This window comes from Xenopus tropicalis, chromosome 1 (genome assembly GCF_000004195.4).
Source record: "Xenopus tropicalis strain Nigerian chromosome 1, UCB_Xtro_10.0, whole genome shotgun sequence".
In the NCBI taxonomy this organism is placed as follows: Eukaryota; Metazoa; Chordata; class Amphibia; order Anura; family Pipidae; genus Xenopus; species Xenopus tropicalis.
The window spans coordinates 169,675,033-169,693,449 of record NC_030677.2 but is presented as its reverse complement, the minus strand read 5'-3'; the positions used below and the strand labels follow the sequence as shown (position 1 = coordinate 169,693,449).

General features: G+C 37.4%; 2 protein-coding genes across 5 annotated transcripts in view; both read left to right on the top strand.

Moving 5' to 3' along the window:
- sncaip (synuclein alpha interacting protein) overlaps positions 1–18,417 on the top strand; it is a 121,164-nt gene that overhangs the window by 52,555 nt on the left and 50,192 nt on the right. For all 4 annotated transcript variants that reach the window (XM_012959362.3, XM_031897761.1, XM_012959369.3 and 1 more), the window contains one exon: positions 16,325–16,429. In XM_012959362.3, the coding sequence (XP_012814816.1) occupies positions 16,370–16,429 (60 nt within the window). In that variant the 5' untranslated portion in view covers positions 16,325–16,369. The remainder of the gene's footprint in view (positions 1–16,324; positions 16,430–18,417) is intronic.
- On the top strand, positions 2,455–3,453 carry ancv1r (ancient vomeronasal 1 receptor). The gene has a single exon (NM_001367933.1). It carries the CDS (start codon positions 2,455–2,457, stop codon positions 3,451–3,453), a length of 999 nt encoding a protein of 332 aa, NP_001354862.1.

The window sequence follows — 18,417 nt, the reverse complement described above, 5'->3', positions numbered from 1 at the left end:
CAGACGCATGCGCTGTAGAGTGAAAAGCCGACATCTCTGTTCAAAGTTCGGCTTTTCACTCTACTGCGCATGCGCGCGCACGCGATCAGGAAGAAGGAGGCGAACGCTGCTACCCCGGACTGGTGCTGTTCTCTCTGTACAGGGGCACCAGGCCGGGGTAGAAGGTAAGCGATTTAAGTCACTTGGGGGTGCTAAACATTTTGGCACCCCCAAGTGACTTAGACTTTCCTTCTCCTTTAAGGGGAGAAATGATACCTATGTATAAATATATAATAATCTCTGTAATGCTTTATTTACTGTAGGTCCTTCCCTCAGACACAAGGGCATTCATTCAGCTTAGAAAAAAGGATTTTCTGTCTAAATATTCAGAACAGGTTTTTACAGTGAGAGTTGTAAAAATTCTCTCCCTGAGTCGTACTGGCTGATACATTAGATAGCTTTAAGAAGGGTTTAGATTGTTTTTTGCAAGTGAGACAATACAGGGCTACTGAAAATAGTCTGGATGATCCGAAGACTGATCCGTTTGCCATCTTTAAGGCAAATCGATGAGGCTTCAAATGGGGTTTTTGCCTTTTAGCAGTTAGGCAGGTTTCATTTAGACATAAAAGAATGAACTTAATCGACAGGTGTCTTTTTCAACACACTGTGTTAAAGTGCAGAAGTTAAATTAGAGCCAGAAGAGGCTATTTTATAATAGGTTTTAAATTGTTTTTTTCTCCTTTATAAACATTGAAATATGTTTTTGGCATAGGGAGCATTATCTAACTCTATATTAAAATGACTGGGAAAGAACCATGTTTGTGTTGAGGTAATCACATTCATAGGCTCTGATAATTACTGTTACTGTTGATGGGCAATGTTTGAAATGCTTGGTGTGCTTTATAAAATAACTTTAAAAGGTGAATTTGATTAACATAAGCGAATTATAGTGTAATTCTTCAAAGAAGTGATTGTATGGTTGATGTATGATTGACATGTATGGTTTTAAAAATCCATGATTAGAGTTGCCATCTGGGCTGGTATTGATGCCAATTTTATTAATAGAGAAAAAAGACAAAAGTATTGGAAGCACAGCATTTTTTTACGCAAAAGGCGGCACCTACCCATGAGTGGTCAGTTTAACATCCCTTTAAGGTTGTGGCCAAATCTCATCATTTTCATGGTTGTAACTACCAAAATAGAAGTTGTTATGTGCTTAGCTGGCATGCTATCATATTAATGCTTGTTGTGCCTAATAATTCAGAGACATAAATCCAAACTTGGACTTGTACTAAGAGCTATTTTCAAAAACCCTCTATTCCTTCACTTGCCAAAAAGCCATCCAACTCCTTCTTGTATCTGCCAGTACGAATGATTCAGGGAGAAAATTCCACAACTTCACAGCTTACTTACTGTGAAGTTCTAATTGGATTGGATGCCCTCGTGTCTGCTGGAAGGACCTACTGTTAAATAAAGCATTAGAACGTTTATTAAATAGTCCTCTTATGTATTTATACACAGCTATCATATCCCACCTTAAGCGCCTTAAGTATAAAATTCTGGAACAAGGTTTCTTAAAGGTAGGACTTGGAAAACAGATAAATGAAAAAACCATCAAGGTTAGAGTGAAAAGGGCCACATGGAACTGAAATGCCTTCTGAAATTAGAAGATATTAATATGCCTCATACTACACATTTAGCACTGCCTTAAAACCACCAATTACAGGAATTATGGGTGGAGATATACAGAGTTTTCCTTTACTTTCCTATGACCAACTGTGCCTCCAGAACCACTGGTACCTTCTATTTTCACAATCCTTTTTCAGCTCCTTTTTGGCCCTCTAACCCTAACCTTATTTTTTTTTCATTTAAAAACATCCTAGAAAACACCAGTACTTGAAATTTGTTTTATTTACTTTGTCTTTTTAATAAATGCGACGAAACATACTAAAATAAAAAATGCCTTTTGCATAGTAAAACCAATACAAGGAAACAAACACGTTATCAAATCCATTATAGCAATTACAGGCTCAAACCCAACGTCTGCTAGTAATTTGCTTGGGCTGCATTCTTTTCAAACAATGATTGTTCAATACTTTCCGTTTAAGTAAATTACATAGATTATTGAGTGAATGGATTGTGTTTATTTCTCTATTTCAGTTTAGTTTTTGCATTGCAGTCAGAATCCCCCAGAGAAATAGTAATATATGGCTTAAGTCCTCCCAGGTTTCTAGGAGATTTAATTATCAGGTGCGCATGCAGTGTCTTTCCATCACTCCATCCCATGATAATACCATATTGCTTGCACAGTAGCAGCACTGAATTCAGCCAGAGAAACCCGTGTTTCACAGCTCTAGCAATTTCTTTGACTTGTGTGAGAGGATATTCAATATGACCATAATCAAAGATCTCTTTGGCTGCTACTTAACATTGGAAAATTGACAGAATCCTCCAGCAATCTTCGATGAAGAAAACATGAAGCTTCCAGCAAACAGTGTCAGAATAATTGCCTGCTCCATCCTAATCTTTGTGAGCTTTCTTGGAAATACCATACTGATTTACTGCACCTGGAGATGCATTGAGAGACGCCTGCCAACTTCCTTTGCTCTTATTTTCAGTCTTTCAGTTGTGCATTTAGTCAAGAACTTGGTGGTCAATACTATAAATATATCATATAGTGCAGGAATTCCCTCCACTACTCTTTCCTGCAAAATTGGAATTTTTACTGGATCAGTGGGCACAACATTGGAGATTTGGTTTACTCTGTATTTAGCGATATTCTATTGTTTTAAACTCAACCGCGTTGTCTATCCACGAAGGGCCCCTCCAAATGGCAAGTGGCGAAAATTTCACTTAATGACTGTTTTCGCTCTCTGGATTACTGCAATAGCACTTTCCTGTCCATATCTGATATTTGGGGACAATGTGGAAAATGAAGCACCACTGAACATTTCATACTTCTTTCATCACAATTTTCTAAATGAGGAATGCGGAATTTTATTTAGAGATGATAATGTGAAATTGTATTACCAGCAAATATTTATGGTTATCATTGACTTGCTCCCTTTGGCCATATTGGTCATGTTAAGTTTTCGAATTGTGCTTCTTCTTTATGAGCGAAAAAATGCTACTTATGGAAATTTTTGGCTTCGCCATGATGCTTCTGAAACAGAGGTATTAAGAGCATCAAAGCTGGTAATTCTCTTAATGTCCTTGGTTACCGCCTTATGGATTTCACATTTTATTCTTGTCTATTTTCTAAAATATATCACTTCCTGGTCTTTCTCTCCAACGGTTGTGGCTGTTTTATTTTCTGGATATTCAAGTCTTAGTCCGTACTTGCTAATGTTAATTAATTACAAGATCAGCTTAAAGCTCAGATCTTTGAGCTCCTTCTGCTGTACAAATACAAAAAAAAGCAAATCTTCAGATGCTGAAAAATCCTTGCCCAAAAATGCTATAGTTGAAAACTGAGGAACATGTTCTTACATTCAGATTTTAAGGGTTTTACAAACACACAAGGCAGCCTGGATTCCTAATTGCTATACTGCCGTATCATGTGCACTGACAGCTTGATGCCATATTAATTGTTTTAATGTTCCTTGTAGGTCTGGACTGGGATTCAAAATTGGCCCTGGCATTTCAAGTACACAGAGGCCCAAACAGCCTCCTGCCAGCCCTAAAAATTGTGACTGCCTAAGGCCTCTTACAGTAGCCCCTTTGGCATTTGCCAGAATCCATAGATTGCCAGTCCACATATTTCCAGGCACAAAGCATGGAGGCAGAATTGTTGTGCCCATATTTGCCTTGCACCCATTTTAAAATGTACAAAACTTTTTTTTGGATCTGCAATAGTTCCCAATTGTCTGTGTATGAAAGTCTTCTTTAAGCTCAGAAAAGTCTGTAGTTTTGTGACCTACTCTCTACGGTACCTTTTCTCTATATGAATATTTCTGAGGCACAAAAGGCTTATATTATAATAATAAAATGATATTTTATTATTTGGCACGTTTTTGGATTTCCCTAGGTGAAGTGTTTGCTTCTGTCTAGCCTTGCTTGTTAGCCTTAATTGTGCTAGTGAAAATGGGATCATTTATTGGATGTGATACTTTTTATTGGACTTTCATTATAATTATGTGCAGGCACTTCTGAAACCACATAGATCTGATTTATATAAAGCGCTATGTGGTCTTTCCTAAATGTAGAACTCGACTGAATTAAAAGGTGAATGCAACTCACTGTAGACTATAGCATGTAACAACATCATTACTGATTGTATGTTAATCATTGACTCTAGGGGGGATGGCAGAATTCTGGAAGCTAATGTTCATAAGACTTCACTGTGCCTTTTTTTTTCTTTCTTTTTACTATTTCTTCTTAATATGTCTAATGAATATATTAAAATTAAAAAGTATACTTATTTTTCCAAATTTCTATAAAGGTATTACTGTTGAAGCATGTAGCTGAGTTGTCTTACCTGAGCAGCCGTTATTTGGTTATCTAGTTGGCCCTAGGTTTTCCTATCACCTCCTATAGGGACAATTTTGTTTATCATTCCCAAAAGAAGCAAGTAATGGGGGTGAGCTAGTGGCATAACAAGCTGCTAAACAGGGTTATAAAGAGCACTTTCTTAAATTTGTCTTACTTTGTTTCATAGCCTTTACAGAAAGATACCCTAAATCGAGGCCATTTTATAAATTCCTAGAAGAACTGTTCTTAGTAGAATGAAAATGATATAGATCTACAGTGGTCCTTCAATCCAGAATTAGATAGCTGAGCAGCTAAAGTGAAGCAGTGAAATGTCTTTAGTTGATATTGGCTTTAGTTGATATTGGGCAATATGGCATAGCGGCTATCAAGGGACCCTGGGAAGTGTAATAATTTAACACTATTGAAAGCTCGGCTGCAGAACCTTGCTTATAATGATGGCAGTACAAAAACATGGTGCCTAATAGTGATGAGCGAATCTGTCCTGTTTTGCTTCGCCATAAAATTTGCAAAACTGCAAGAAAATTAGTGAAACGCATTTGTCGCGCATGTCTTTTTCGTCGCCCGCGTCTATTTTGTTTGTCACCCGCACTATTTCTGACGTGACCGTGTTCTTTTTTTGACGCGACTGCACCCGATTTGACATGTGAAAACAAAAAATCTGCACACCGAATTTTCACAGAAGTTTCGCGAAACAATTCACCAATGGTGAAATGCGGAAATTCGCTGCGAATCCATGCCTGGTGAAAACATTCGCTCATCACTAGTTACTAATACAAAAAATTGCACCAAACAAAAAGTTCTTGAATGTTCTGGTCTGAAAAAGTAGGACAAGAGCTAGAAAAGAGTGGTGCCCCAGAAATGCAGAAAGAATGGAGGAGATACATACCTAAATCAGGTGTGTCCAACCTTCAACCCTGCAGCTGTTTAGCTATAAATCCCACATACAACCGGAGGCCAGCAGGTTGGATGTTGGAGATCTCTGATTTACAGATAGAGCAAAGTTTTTTGCCGATATGTCATTCTATTTTAAAAAACATTTTTGCATCTTTTTACATACACATACTGTGACATGTTGTGCTGTAATGTGATGTCAAGTTTTCTACATCTGTATGTAGTAAAAGTATCTTAAACTTGTACAGCATATTTTTATCTATAGTTTTTTCTTATAAGGGGCCCCTTTGTTACTGGGTTATCATATCAGAGATGAATGCACTTTCTGCCCAACTTTAAAATTGGCCTTGCTCTAAATAGTAAATTACATCCAGAAAAGATTTACATCCTGCCCTTGGTCATCAAATAACACTGTACTCAATGTACATTTTTATGGAAAACTCATTACCTTGAGCGCAGCTATTTTCAGAATCCAGTGGCAGTTTATAACCTGAAATCACTCTCTGAAGTCTAAGAGTTTTTCACAGCCAAAGAAATAAAATATTTTTTGGATCCTTCCATTCACTTGCTTGCCGTATCTATAACAGACCAAAGAAGGGCCAAGTGTAGAACTTGATCCAAACCAAAATGAAAATAAAACACAGAAATCTAAAGAATTATTAAATTGCAATGGGTTTGAATTACATTAAAAGACAGTCACATGTGTTGTGCAAAGCATTTTTAATTTGTGCTACTTTCCAGCTAAAAATGTCTATACTTTCGAAATATTGGCCTTAATACTGGTCTTGAGCTGACAATGTTAATGTTGGTGTTTTACAAGAGGCTCCTACAAAAGTGTATTTAGATTTTGTCTGTTATGAATCTACATAAAAACTTGACCTTATTTATACTGATTTATATTTGTATGAATGTATGTTTTGACAAACACAGATATAAAGTATTTAAACCCTGGTATAAAGTACTTTTAAACTGCTTAAAAGCTACCAGTTTCATGGACATAAGAACTGGTGTGGTCAAGCAGAGGTCCTGCTGTATCAGGTTACTCGTTTTAGGGTGCAATCATGATCACATCACTTTCTTTAGCTACTGAAAATGGCAGAAATAAGAGCCTGGCAGATATTATGAGTGGATTCAGTGTAATAAGGTGGTTCGATTAGAAAGAAACGTTTGAGGCATTATTATAGGGCTCTAACATTTGCCTTGGTTGATAGGAGACATCTGTGAGTCTGCCCACAAAATAATCCCTTGCCTGCAATCCAAGCAGAAGTGATCAGATTTATAGGAGGGGGATGAGGTGAACAGTAACCAAATACGTGATATTAAAGAGCTTTCAATGGAACCTAGATTGTGTCTGCCAGATTAACTATTCCTGGAAGAGTTTTTTTTTAGAGGAGACCTAGTGAAATTAGACGTTTGATGGCCTTTAAAAAAATCGTTTGTTCCATATAAATGGACTGCTTTGAAAGAAAAAATGTATAAAATACATCTGTAATCTGAACCTAAAAGTTTCACAATACAGAGAGAGAGAGAGAAATAGAGACATAGGAAAGAACATGTGTGGTATTGAAGGGCAACTGAAAACCACCATATTAAATTTTGTCTGCACTTTCATGTAATTGCATGGGGCTGCCATGTTTCTAATTGACAATAGGAAAGTCAATTCTAGTGGCTTAATCTCCTATGTTCCCCTTGCTCTTGGTTCCTCTGTGTTCAGAGGCAGGGTCCCCAATACAAGGGTTCTTACACAAACAAACCCATGATGAAAGCAAACACATTTGGGTCAGCCACATGTGTAATTAAGCAAATCCATAAAAAAAATGTAATTTGGGGTTTTTTTAGCGAGAAAGGCTATAGGGATAGCTGACTGTGAGAGCACCGCCCAAACTCTTGATAAGGCTTATGTTTTTTTTCTGAACCAAAGTGTAAATGGACCTTGGATCAGAACTTTGTTCAGAATAATATCTTCCCTGTAATCTAATAATTTTCTTTACAGCTGACTATTGAACCCTCTGTCAGTTATCTCACTGTTACAACAGGCTCCTTCAGACACTTGGGGCCCATTGTAAATGCCCACTCTGCCCTTCCTTAAAACCAACCCTGCTAAGCATTATTATACAGCAATAAGGTGAAACCTTGTGCTTCTGGCTGTGCCGGTGCTGACCTGAATGGATTAATCCCTGTGCTTGTTGGGAAGTATCATATAACAACCAAAGATCAGTAAAACGGAAACAGCAGGAGCTGTAATTCAATTGTTGATGACATCAAGCAAGGCTTATTGCAGTACTCAAACAGCAATAAAAATATCTGGCAAGTATGTCGGCCTAAAGGGGGAAAGAAGAATAGGACAAATACATATATTTTCCTGAAGGTACCATTAATCCACAGAACATTGCTTTAGCTATTAAAATCATAATGACTTACAAACTTAATTACCATACTAGTAACACTTACTTCGTCAGTAGTTATTTTGATGTTCCACCATATATTTTTAAAGGGGTGCTTCATATGAATGCATTTTCACTTTAATAATGTTGAGTATGTTTGTATAGAAAACTTTATTACTACAGCGCTGTACAATAAGTGGGTTTCATACATTGGACATACAGAGTAATAAAGCAATCAATAACAATACAAGAGGTGAAGAGGGCCCTGCCCAAAAGAGCTTACAATCTACAAGATCTGATGTTTAATATATTTAATATAGTTTATCCTTGACTGCACTGAGAAATGCTGCAGTCTGTAAAGCAAAAAAATGTTATTAGAATAAACCTCGATAAACTGAAGAAGTCAGTGTGTTACAAAAAGCATAAATATGTCAAGATTCATATTCTTAGATTCTGACAAAGAAAACATTTTGTTTTTTAGATGTTCCTAGTCGTCTGGTTTCTGGGTTGTGTATTTAATTTGGGCATTCTTTGGTCTGATGACTGTTACTGCTGTTTCCTTTCCAATTTAAGTCTTATGACTCCCTTAATCTACAATGGAATAAAAGATCTAAAATGCATTTCTCATACAGGGTTAGACTTCTCCATTTCAGCCACAAACAGTTCCTCTTCCTTCCTTCTAGAAACCTGACCTGCACTTTTTGTGTTTTCCCCCCTCATAACAGCTTGAATTTGCTCCAATTTACCTGCATGACCCACAGAGAGAAAAAGCTACTGTTAACAGTTTTACAGACATGATTAACAGGTTTATCTACTTTGACAGACATATTCCTCACGTGGAATTTTCTTTATTTCATACATGGAGCTGCCTCTTATTTTATACTGTAAATGTTCCATCCATTAACTGTATTTATTGCCAGGAACATCAGTGCAAACAGTTAACCACAGAGTCATCAATTTAGTGGGGGGGGATGCATAGTTGACAGATGAGATGGTTAATGCACAAAACATCTGGAAAGCAAGTATTTTTAAGACTTTGAGGCAAGTAAATATCTGAGGGACATAACTGCACCTGCTAGCATGCACTGTCTCATGAAATATTGCGTCCTCCCGATTCACTGTGGCTTAACTGCTGCTGGACTACAACTTCCAGATCATTGCTGAGGACACAAGAAATCATTGTTCTGCAACAGATGGAACATGAAAACAGCCTGGCTTGTCAGTGAGTCAATTATACTGTTCCTACAAACCTAGAACAGGAGATGGCACTCTGTATTCAATGGCACATAAGTCTGTTATCTCTATATTTGATAGAAGTGATTTTTCCAGTAAATGCACTGTATCCTTAATGAAATTGTAGACTAAGCTTTTTATATTGTTTCTCTGATAACCCACCTTTCTGTTGTCCTACAGCCAAAAATGTGCAGCTCATTGAGGCAATGTAGAATATATGTGTGGGAGCAAGCTCAGACCAGTTAGGAAATGCATATGGCCTTACCTGTGTTATTTTCATGTGTGTAAAACAGATTGTCAGTTACTATTGTCTTTTATGTTAGTCTTTGTAATATAGTAAATGAACATTGACCAGTGGATATTAAATGAACATTGACCAGTGTATTTCTGTGTCAAACATAAGATGTCACTTATCCTACTGATATAAAACCCTGAGTTGACATATTTAGAATTCCATTCTATATACCAGTGCTAGTCAGATAGTGAGCTTGGTAGTAGGGTTAAAGCAAATGGGTGTTTCTTACTAAAGATGAGATTTAACAAACTCTGGAGCACTAGTCCTTCATTTCATTTATTGTATTTAAATTTATTGTATTTAAAAGTCCAGTTTCTGTATAAAGCTAATTTTAGTCTCACCACAGCATGAAGAATAAAACACTGCTAGGGAAGCTGTGTGCAGCATTACATACTCACACACACTAGTAGTTACTTTGGTTTATTAGTAATGAGAGAGGATATTGGGCTTTGCCAAGACTAAGGAGATCTCTTCCAGGAAAAAGAGTGAGATACATTTACTTCCCAAAAACCTTAGTGGAGTTTTAGATAAAATCTGGTCATTAAATCAATAAGCAATCAAAAGAGCTTACATTATACAGCATGTGAATCAATTGTAGAGTCAGCAGAGTTTAATAGATAAATATTTGCATTGTTACTGAACTTTTTGGTTTTGGGGAAATAGCAGGCACATTATAAAATGCTGTATTTTAGGTGATTTTATTCCATTACATGCTTAATGTGGCTGCCAAAATATATGTTTAATTTTGGGTGGTGGAAGGCAATGTCTGCAAAAGTCTCTGATCAAATTATCATTGTCTAATAAGAGTTCCAAGCAATGGTGTATTCATGCTACAAGCCTTTTATAAAGACTACACAGTATGCATGCACACATTTTCCTAGACCACTGTTTTCATTACTCCATTCCACTGGGAATTCTAGCTGAGCTGTGAAAGCAAATTGATCTTTTGGTGACTCAGTAAATCTGTAACATTCTGTGAATTAACTGGTTTAATAAATTGACTGTGACATATTGACGAGTTAAATAGAAGTTACCCTTCCTCAGGCTTTGGCTCATTAAAAATGTTGTTTTGACAAGAGGTCCTTTTATAAGACTTCCTTGCCTGGAACACGCGTGCATAGCATGGTTACAGTAGGCGCACAGGATACTGGCAAAAACACTTCATACAAAGCTTTCATGATCATTAGGAAGTTTGTTTTCCAGTTTGTGGCCAATTAGTGTTCATGTATTTGGTAGCCAAAAGCAGAATGCCAATGGTTAGTCAATAGGCACTTTCTATGCACTGGTTCCACTGTTTCTGTCTGCCTCCTCTTTCTTATAGATTACAAATTCTTCTGATCTGTTTGAGTTTATGCCTTGTAATACACTTTGAATATTTGTTGTGCATAAACAAATAAATAAATACAATAAAATAGTGAGCAGCCAGATGCCATAAGGCTGCTGGCATACTGATTGTTGCTTACCATACAAAATTTTGTCAAAAACATGCCGCTTGTTTTGCTGCACATAAGTAGGTACAAATCTAATGTTGTTTGCAAAAAAAAAAGTTGCTACTTGGACTCTATTTTCAACATTTTCTGGACATAAGTACTATAACTAACAGAGCCAGCCCCCCTGCAAAAAGTCAGGTAGCCTTGCTCACAATCTAAGGCTCGGCATTCTCTTTTTCCTCCTGCTCGCTTTTATGCAGCAAAAGGGAAATTTTAAATTAAAGACAGGACTGGGGAGAAGGAACCATACAGTGGACCATCAATGGTCCAAGTTCCCGTGTGGTTGTATGTTCTATATCAGTGATCCCCAAACAGTGGCTCAAGAGCAACATGTTGCTCACCAACCCCTTTTATGTTGCCCCCAGTCGCCTCAGTGTAGGTGGCCATTTTTAAATTTCTGGCTTGGACACAAGTCTTGGAAGCACAGAGAATAAAATTTTTCCCTGTTTGTAAATGCTGCATCCTTATCATTTTTAGCATCATATGGGTACACCATCTTCCTACTGCACCTTCCATTTTTCCTTAAATTAATTCATGTTCATTACAGTCAAAAAAAAAAGTCTTTTTGGCTTTTTTTACCAAGGCCCCCCTTAGCCACTAGTAGCCCCCCTTCCTGCAGCCTCTGTTCTAGACCCCCAACCAACCAGCTCCTCAGTATAGGAACCATTAGTTTAAGGTTTCTTGGCGGGTCCTTGTCTGACCCTATATACAGTAAGCAGCCTTATTGAAGGACATAAAAGAACTGAATATTTTCGTCACGGTTAAATTGTATAATGAAGTCTGCATGATCCGTAAAAAAAGGCAGAATTTTGGAAGAATCATGAACATGAATCTGTTTTGTGAACTGCCCACTGAGAAGCAGCAGGAGGAAAACCAACCTTCATTTATTGCAATGGTTTGGCAGTCCTGACCTATCCCCTGCTGCTAAATGGTTGTTGTAGGCATTTTCAGGAGGGGCAGTGGGTCACTCACTGATATTAGCTATCCCCTTGTGAATTCCTCTGCATAATTTATACAGGACTTTCAGACAGGATTAGAAGCCTTGGTATATTAGGAATTCCTAATGCCGCAGAAGACAGATCCAGCTGAGAATCCAGCAGCAGAAGGAAATGAACTGCAGACCCTGTATGAACCTCCAAGGTCTTTTGTTGGAATAGGAACTTGCATACTCACATTTTGAATTACTTTCACTGTGCAAGGCTCTATCACCAAATCTCATACTATGGGGCTGATTTACTAAGACACGAATTCGAATCCAAATTGGAAAAATTCCGGTTGGAAAACGAACATTTTGCGTCTTTTTCGTATTTTTTTCGATTTTTTTCGGTGCCTTTACGACTTTTTGGAAATTGTCGCGACTTTTTCGTTACCAATACGATTTTCGCGAAAAAACACGAGTTTTTCGTAGCCATTACGATTCGCTCGTATCTTGTCGCGACTTTTTCGTATTGAGCGCTCGTAAGCGGCGGCCAAAACTTTCAGACTTAGCATGATTTTGGAAGCCTCCCATAGGACTCAATGGCACCCTGCAGCTCCAACCTGGCCCAAGAAAAGTCACCATACTGAAGCTTGAATGAATCCGAATGCTACAAAAAATCGCAACATTTTGCGCAACTTTCGGAATGGCTACGAAAAAGGCGCGACTTTTCGCGCAAGTTTTAACGCTACGAAAAAATCACCAGATTTTGCACAACATTCGGATGGCAACGAAAAATTCGCGATAATTTTCCGGAAAAATCGCCAAATACCGATCATTACGAAAAAAACGCAATCGGACGCATTTGCCCGGTTCGTGAGTAAGTAAATGTGCCCCTATGTGTTAGAATTTCCACACTATCTGCCGTTGCTTAATTTTTGTTTTTAAAGGGAAAGTTTATCTTAACTTTTAATATTTTATAGATGGACCTATTAAAATAAACTTTTCAGTTGGTCTTTGTTATTTGTTAGTATGGTTTTTATGCTATAAATTCTTATCTGTGTTATTTTGGCTCTCATTTTTCTTTACAGGCCTTCTACTATTCATTCTCATAACTGCTTCCTGGTTGCTAGGGTAATAAACCCCTATAAACCCGATGGTGTAAATTTAAAGCCTGAGCACTCAGAACAATACATGTAAATAAATCAATGAAAACAATGTATATCAGTTGCAAATTGTCTTAAAATTCCATTGTCTTCATAATAAAAGGAGTCAAATTATTCATTTTTGATTCAATATTTTTCCAAAACTTTTTTTCCAAAAGAAAATTCACAAATTTACTTGCTAGAAGAATTACGGAAAATAACTGGAATGCTTAAAATGCCCTTCCTATTGAGAGTGTGCTGAAAAAAATGTAATCTTAAATTTGAATAAATGAACCCTAAAAGTTAATTGTAAGCTGAGGCTTATGCTTCCTACTCAAAGATCCCCAGTCCTTTATTATTTCAGTATTTTATTGTTTCTGTTCATATTAAAAAGTGCAGGGTTTGTAACAGTATAGATGTTCACAGATAAGTAGCAAAAAGTATTCATATACAGGCCAAATAAGTATGTAAAAAATAAAGAATTGTAAAAATAAAAGAATTGTATGTACTGAACAATGCATCACTCTTGGGGCATTGCATTAAAAAGCCAAAATATTGATCCTAATTTAGAACATTTATAAAGGCCCTCAGCCATGTTTCCAACCTTTGAAATATTACGCTCCATTACACAGACAATGAAGCTTGCAATGCCATGTTTTTCTTGAGGCCAGGGAACTGAATTTATTCAGTTTATTAATGGAAAAGTTTATTTTATTTAATAATCAAGGTTATTAAATATTCATTTGGCCAAGGTTAGATTCATACCTCGGTGCCTTAGCTGCCAAGCCTCTAATCAGTGATTTAACTTATGGAGAGCTAAACCCAAAAATGAAATTATGTAAACAGTTAACATTTTCTTTCTATTTTTAGATATTAGGAGTTTTAGACTGCTAATACATAGGCTTTGGGTTCTTGGGTGAAAGTCAGCAACCCTTGGGTTAAATGTCACTCAGACCTTTAAAGAGGACTGTTGCTTAAAGCCTGATTATGAAAATTCATATTAGAGGTTTTGCCACCATTCAAGAAAATTGCAGCAAAAAATGGAAAGTCTTTCAAATTAAAATCTATAAGACATATCAATCAAAGTATTCAAATGAAAGATTTTCAATTAAGACCTAGCAAGCTTTTTTAGTAAAAGTTTAACAGTTGAATTTGTAAAAACCAATGAAACAATCACATTTTCATTGCTATGAAGGTTTTTTTCTGGCTGACAGCCAATCAGCAGCTAGGTGGACCAGACAGGAAACTGTGGTCTGTATTTGTTTGTGTGAAGGCAGAACTGTGTTTTGGCTGCTCATATACTACTATGTTTCCAGGCAAGGACTGATAGAACACTGATTGTAAGCAGACAGTAACCGTAAAAAGCTGGATTAGAAATTCAGTGCTTGGCCAAATAAATTGAATATTTAGAATTTAGGTGTGAATTAGGTGCACAGCGATATTATATCTAAGCCATACCAAGGATCTTAGCGACTTGGTGCTGCTGAGTTTCAAACTGTCTCTTTGAGCAACATCAGTGGTTAGGAACTTAACAAGATAGAATTCCATGGAGAGGTGGCTTCCTAATGGGGGCGAGTGGGATATAAGGAAAGTCTAGATGTGTAATGGTGGCTGTAGTTTTAGGAGCTGGTATTATATTCTGGGGTGGGTTTTCATGGTTTAGACTAGAATGCCTGGCTCCAAAAAATGTGAACTTAAGCACCACAGCATGCAATGATATTGTTGACTAGCTTGTGCTTGCTACTTTCTGGCAAATATCTAAGGCCTTTTGTAGCTTCATTTAAAAAAAAAATGTCAGGTTACACAAACCAAGAATTGGTTTTGTTGAGATACAAATGAAAAGGCTGATCTATTTGCACTTATTGCCAACTGCATAAAATCCTCAACTCAGCCTTAATGAATCCCATTTAGATTCATTGGAATGCCAACTACAAGCCCCATATTAAATATATATTTATAAAGTGCCAATAGCACTACATTATAAAGTATATTTAAAACATAAAAATGACATACAAATATAGACCAATATTCCTCAAAATCCAACTGACCTATTTCTATGTTTCTGGACTTTGCAAGGAACCAAAGCACCCAGAGGAAATCCATAAAAATAGAGGAAGAACTCACTCCAGTGTTTAAATAAATGTCCAATCTATTGCCTATACATTTATTTTAGTATTGTCAAGGTGTGAGTTTGTACTGCATAAGTAAGACCATGGGTTCACTGGCTTATACTGTAGGCATGCTAATTTTCTCTTGTAAAAAATGAATGAGAAATCTGACACAAATTAAATTATGAGACAGATTATCTTGGTGATGTAATGTCTTGATAGCTACAGATAATGCAGACGCGTGGAAAATGTTACAGCACATGCAAAAGCCATTACCTAGTGAAGATTTGTTATGTAAAGTTTAATCAGCTGTTGTTAAGTTAGTGGCCTAAATGCGTCTATCCTAGATATAGGTGTGGGTTCCACAATGTAATCTTGTATAGGGCCCAGAAAGCCACAGAGATAATTATATGTTTATTCAAGACATACAGAGATTCATCAGGTAGCAAAGTGCCCGTTACAGTTCTGGCCCAACCTCAGCATTCTATGGGACTGATGTCAGTATTCCCCCCCCCCCCAGATGTATGGGAGTTATTAAAATTTTCAATTTTCAGACTGTGATGTTCTGTTGCAGTAACAACTGTTTTCCATTTTCCAGTTGCTGATGGTGGATATTGGCAATGTGTGGCAAGTTTATGCAATCCAGTTTCTGTGCTGTGCCAGGATTTAAACTATGTCCTCATTCTGTGCTGAATTTTATTTTCACCCACAGTTGTGAAAATAAACAGTTGTCAATTCTTGGGCACTAGCAGCCCCTTTTCTGCCACTGGCAAAAGGCATAGAGCAAAAGCAGTGTCCCCTAATCCTAATTGGTTTCTGAATATATTTTTCTGGTTAGGAAAACATTTTATAAATTCTACAGACCCCTATAATCTGTAGAAAATCTTTCACTATCATGGGAAGTCCACAAAAAATAGAAACTTAGGAAGGTATATAGTAATATGGGCAAATATTGTTGCCCTGATCCAGTAAGCCATAACAGCTAATTAATCACTGTCAGAATTATACTCGCTGTTACTGCCACTCCTGTAGGATATGCTTGAAGTACTCCTGTGTATGGCAATCATTATTATTCTACAGCAAAATGAACCCATGAAAATGTAGTCCATGAGGTTAAAGCAAGGGGCTGCACAGTACATCTTTATCTTGGTTATAAATGGATGTGCCATATAACACTCAATTAATTAGCACTGTAATAGCTTACTTATAACCGGAGGGAAACTGTTTCAGCTTAAAAACAAACATTTGTCCATTTTGCCCCTCCTTTGCACAATTTGAAGTCTCAGCAAGAGCTTACACATGCTGTTCTCATTACAAGCAGAGCAAATGCTAGTTCTAGGCTACTTAAGGTGCAGTTTATTGCTTACTAACCAACTCTGCTTTCTCTGTCAGGTCTGTGTAACTCTTCAGCTACCAACTAAAAATGTTCATTGAAGAATGATGGAAGCTCCCGAATATCTCGACTTGGATGAAATTGATTTTAGCGATGACATATCTGTAAGTATAACTTACCTTACCTTTATTCTGGTTCTTATATTGTGTTTAGTTTAGAATACCATTAAAGGACATGTAAAGCCTACAATTGCCTTCAATATATATCAGTTGGGCATGTGTCCCTCACCCAAATGGCATAATTTCTACTGCATATATCCCCTCTGCTTGCCAGCACCATCACATTTTCCTAATGCAAACAGCATACACACATAAACACACACACACAGACCCTTATTCAGCATACATAGATCTGCTTGTTTGGCAGATGTTCAGGTGTATGGTCACCTTTACAAACACTGTCCTCTACCAAATAAATTTTTTTTAAGGAGAACAAAAGCCATTAATATCACTTAGGCTTTCTGCCCTTTCCTGAATGGCACACCACACGGCCCCCAGTACTATCCTGTATGGCGGTACCTGTTAATAAATTACAGCACAGTGAGTTGGCAGCTTCCATCTTTGGCCGCTTAACTTCATTTTCTCAGCTCTGGTACATGCTGCTGCCCAGTGATTCACCAGAGAGCTGAAAAATAAGATATCAAGCAGCCAGATATGGAACGCCGCCACCCACTGCATTACTATGATTTTTATTGAGGTACAGGCAAAGAGACAGTATTGGGGTCCCTGTGTGGTGCTTTTCTGTGGGGGAGGGTGGCAGCCTCTGCAGGACCATAAGTTATTTAAAAGTTTTCATTCTCCTTTAATTTAGGTTTTCTGATTTTCTGTGGTGAAATGACTGGATTCTTAGTCACTCCCATGAATGTATTTTTGCAGGAAAGGACTTTCAGAGCGTTAAACGTTTCCTTTTTCCTCCAATTGACACATCACTTTCTAGGACTTCCTTTGAAACGACAGTGTTGCTATTGTTCCCAAGCAAAGGTTTTGTTTGCTGCTAATATAATGGCAGCGCACCGATCTGTAACAAAGTGCAGCAGCAGCTACCACCGAAGAAACTGAGACTTAGTAAAAGAGAGTTATTAGCACCATAACTTTCTCACGTAATTCACGCTTTCTGTTTTCTCCACATATAATAGCAAACTTGGACCCATTAAAGGCCAGATTGCTGAAAGTGTGGAGAAAGCTCCTGGCAAAGTGACTGTACATCCAGGCGATGTTAACCATTTCAGTCCTAGGAACAATCTTGCGGCTCAAAAACAATTCATTTGCAAAAAAGAAAATCATCTTTGAAAATAATCATTTGAATTTTACACTTTATTACTTTGTTTATTTAGTACTTGTTTTCCCACAGAGACTTTGGCTTGCATTTATGTCTAATAAAGGGATGATAATCAATGGATTGTTGCAGGAAAATCCATAATGAAACATTTTCTAATTGGACCAGTGTTGTTAGTGGAGTACCGCAGGGGTCAGTCCTTGGTCCTTTGCTTTTTAACTTGTTCATTAATGACCTGGAGGTGGGCATACAAAGTACTGTTTTAATTTTTGCTGACGATACTAAAGTGTGTGCATTCCATCCAGGATGCTTCAACTTTGCAGAGCGATTTGACAAAATTGGAAAACTGGGCAGCAAGAAATAATATAAATACAAGCCCTTCTGAGTGATGTAATGGCAGATTCTGTTAATGCCTTTAAGAAGGGGTTTGATGGGTTCTTGAACAAGCATAGTATGTAAGGCTATTGTGATGCTAAAACATTCGTATATATAGTTTATGTATGTGAGTGTATACATAGGTCAGTATGGGTTTGTGTGTGCTGGGTATATTTGGAAGGGTTGAACTTGATGGACTCATAAAAGTAATTTTAGTTACTCATAGGTAACACGGGGCTGATTCTGGGCCTGCGCCTGGTATCAGCCTCCTACCTTGCCTGCAACCATTGTGTTGACCCAGCTGTAGGCACATTTGGCGAATATCATCGCTGAAACCCAAGACAAAGCATTTCAGGCCAATGCAATAGTTCCAGCTGTAGGCATGGAGCCTGATGCCAGCTTAGGGGCTGATTCTAGGCCTGTATTTTTCTGCAGGCTGGGA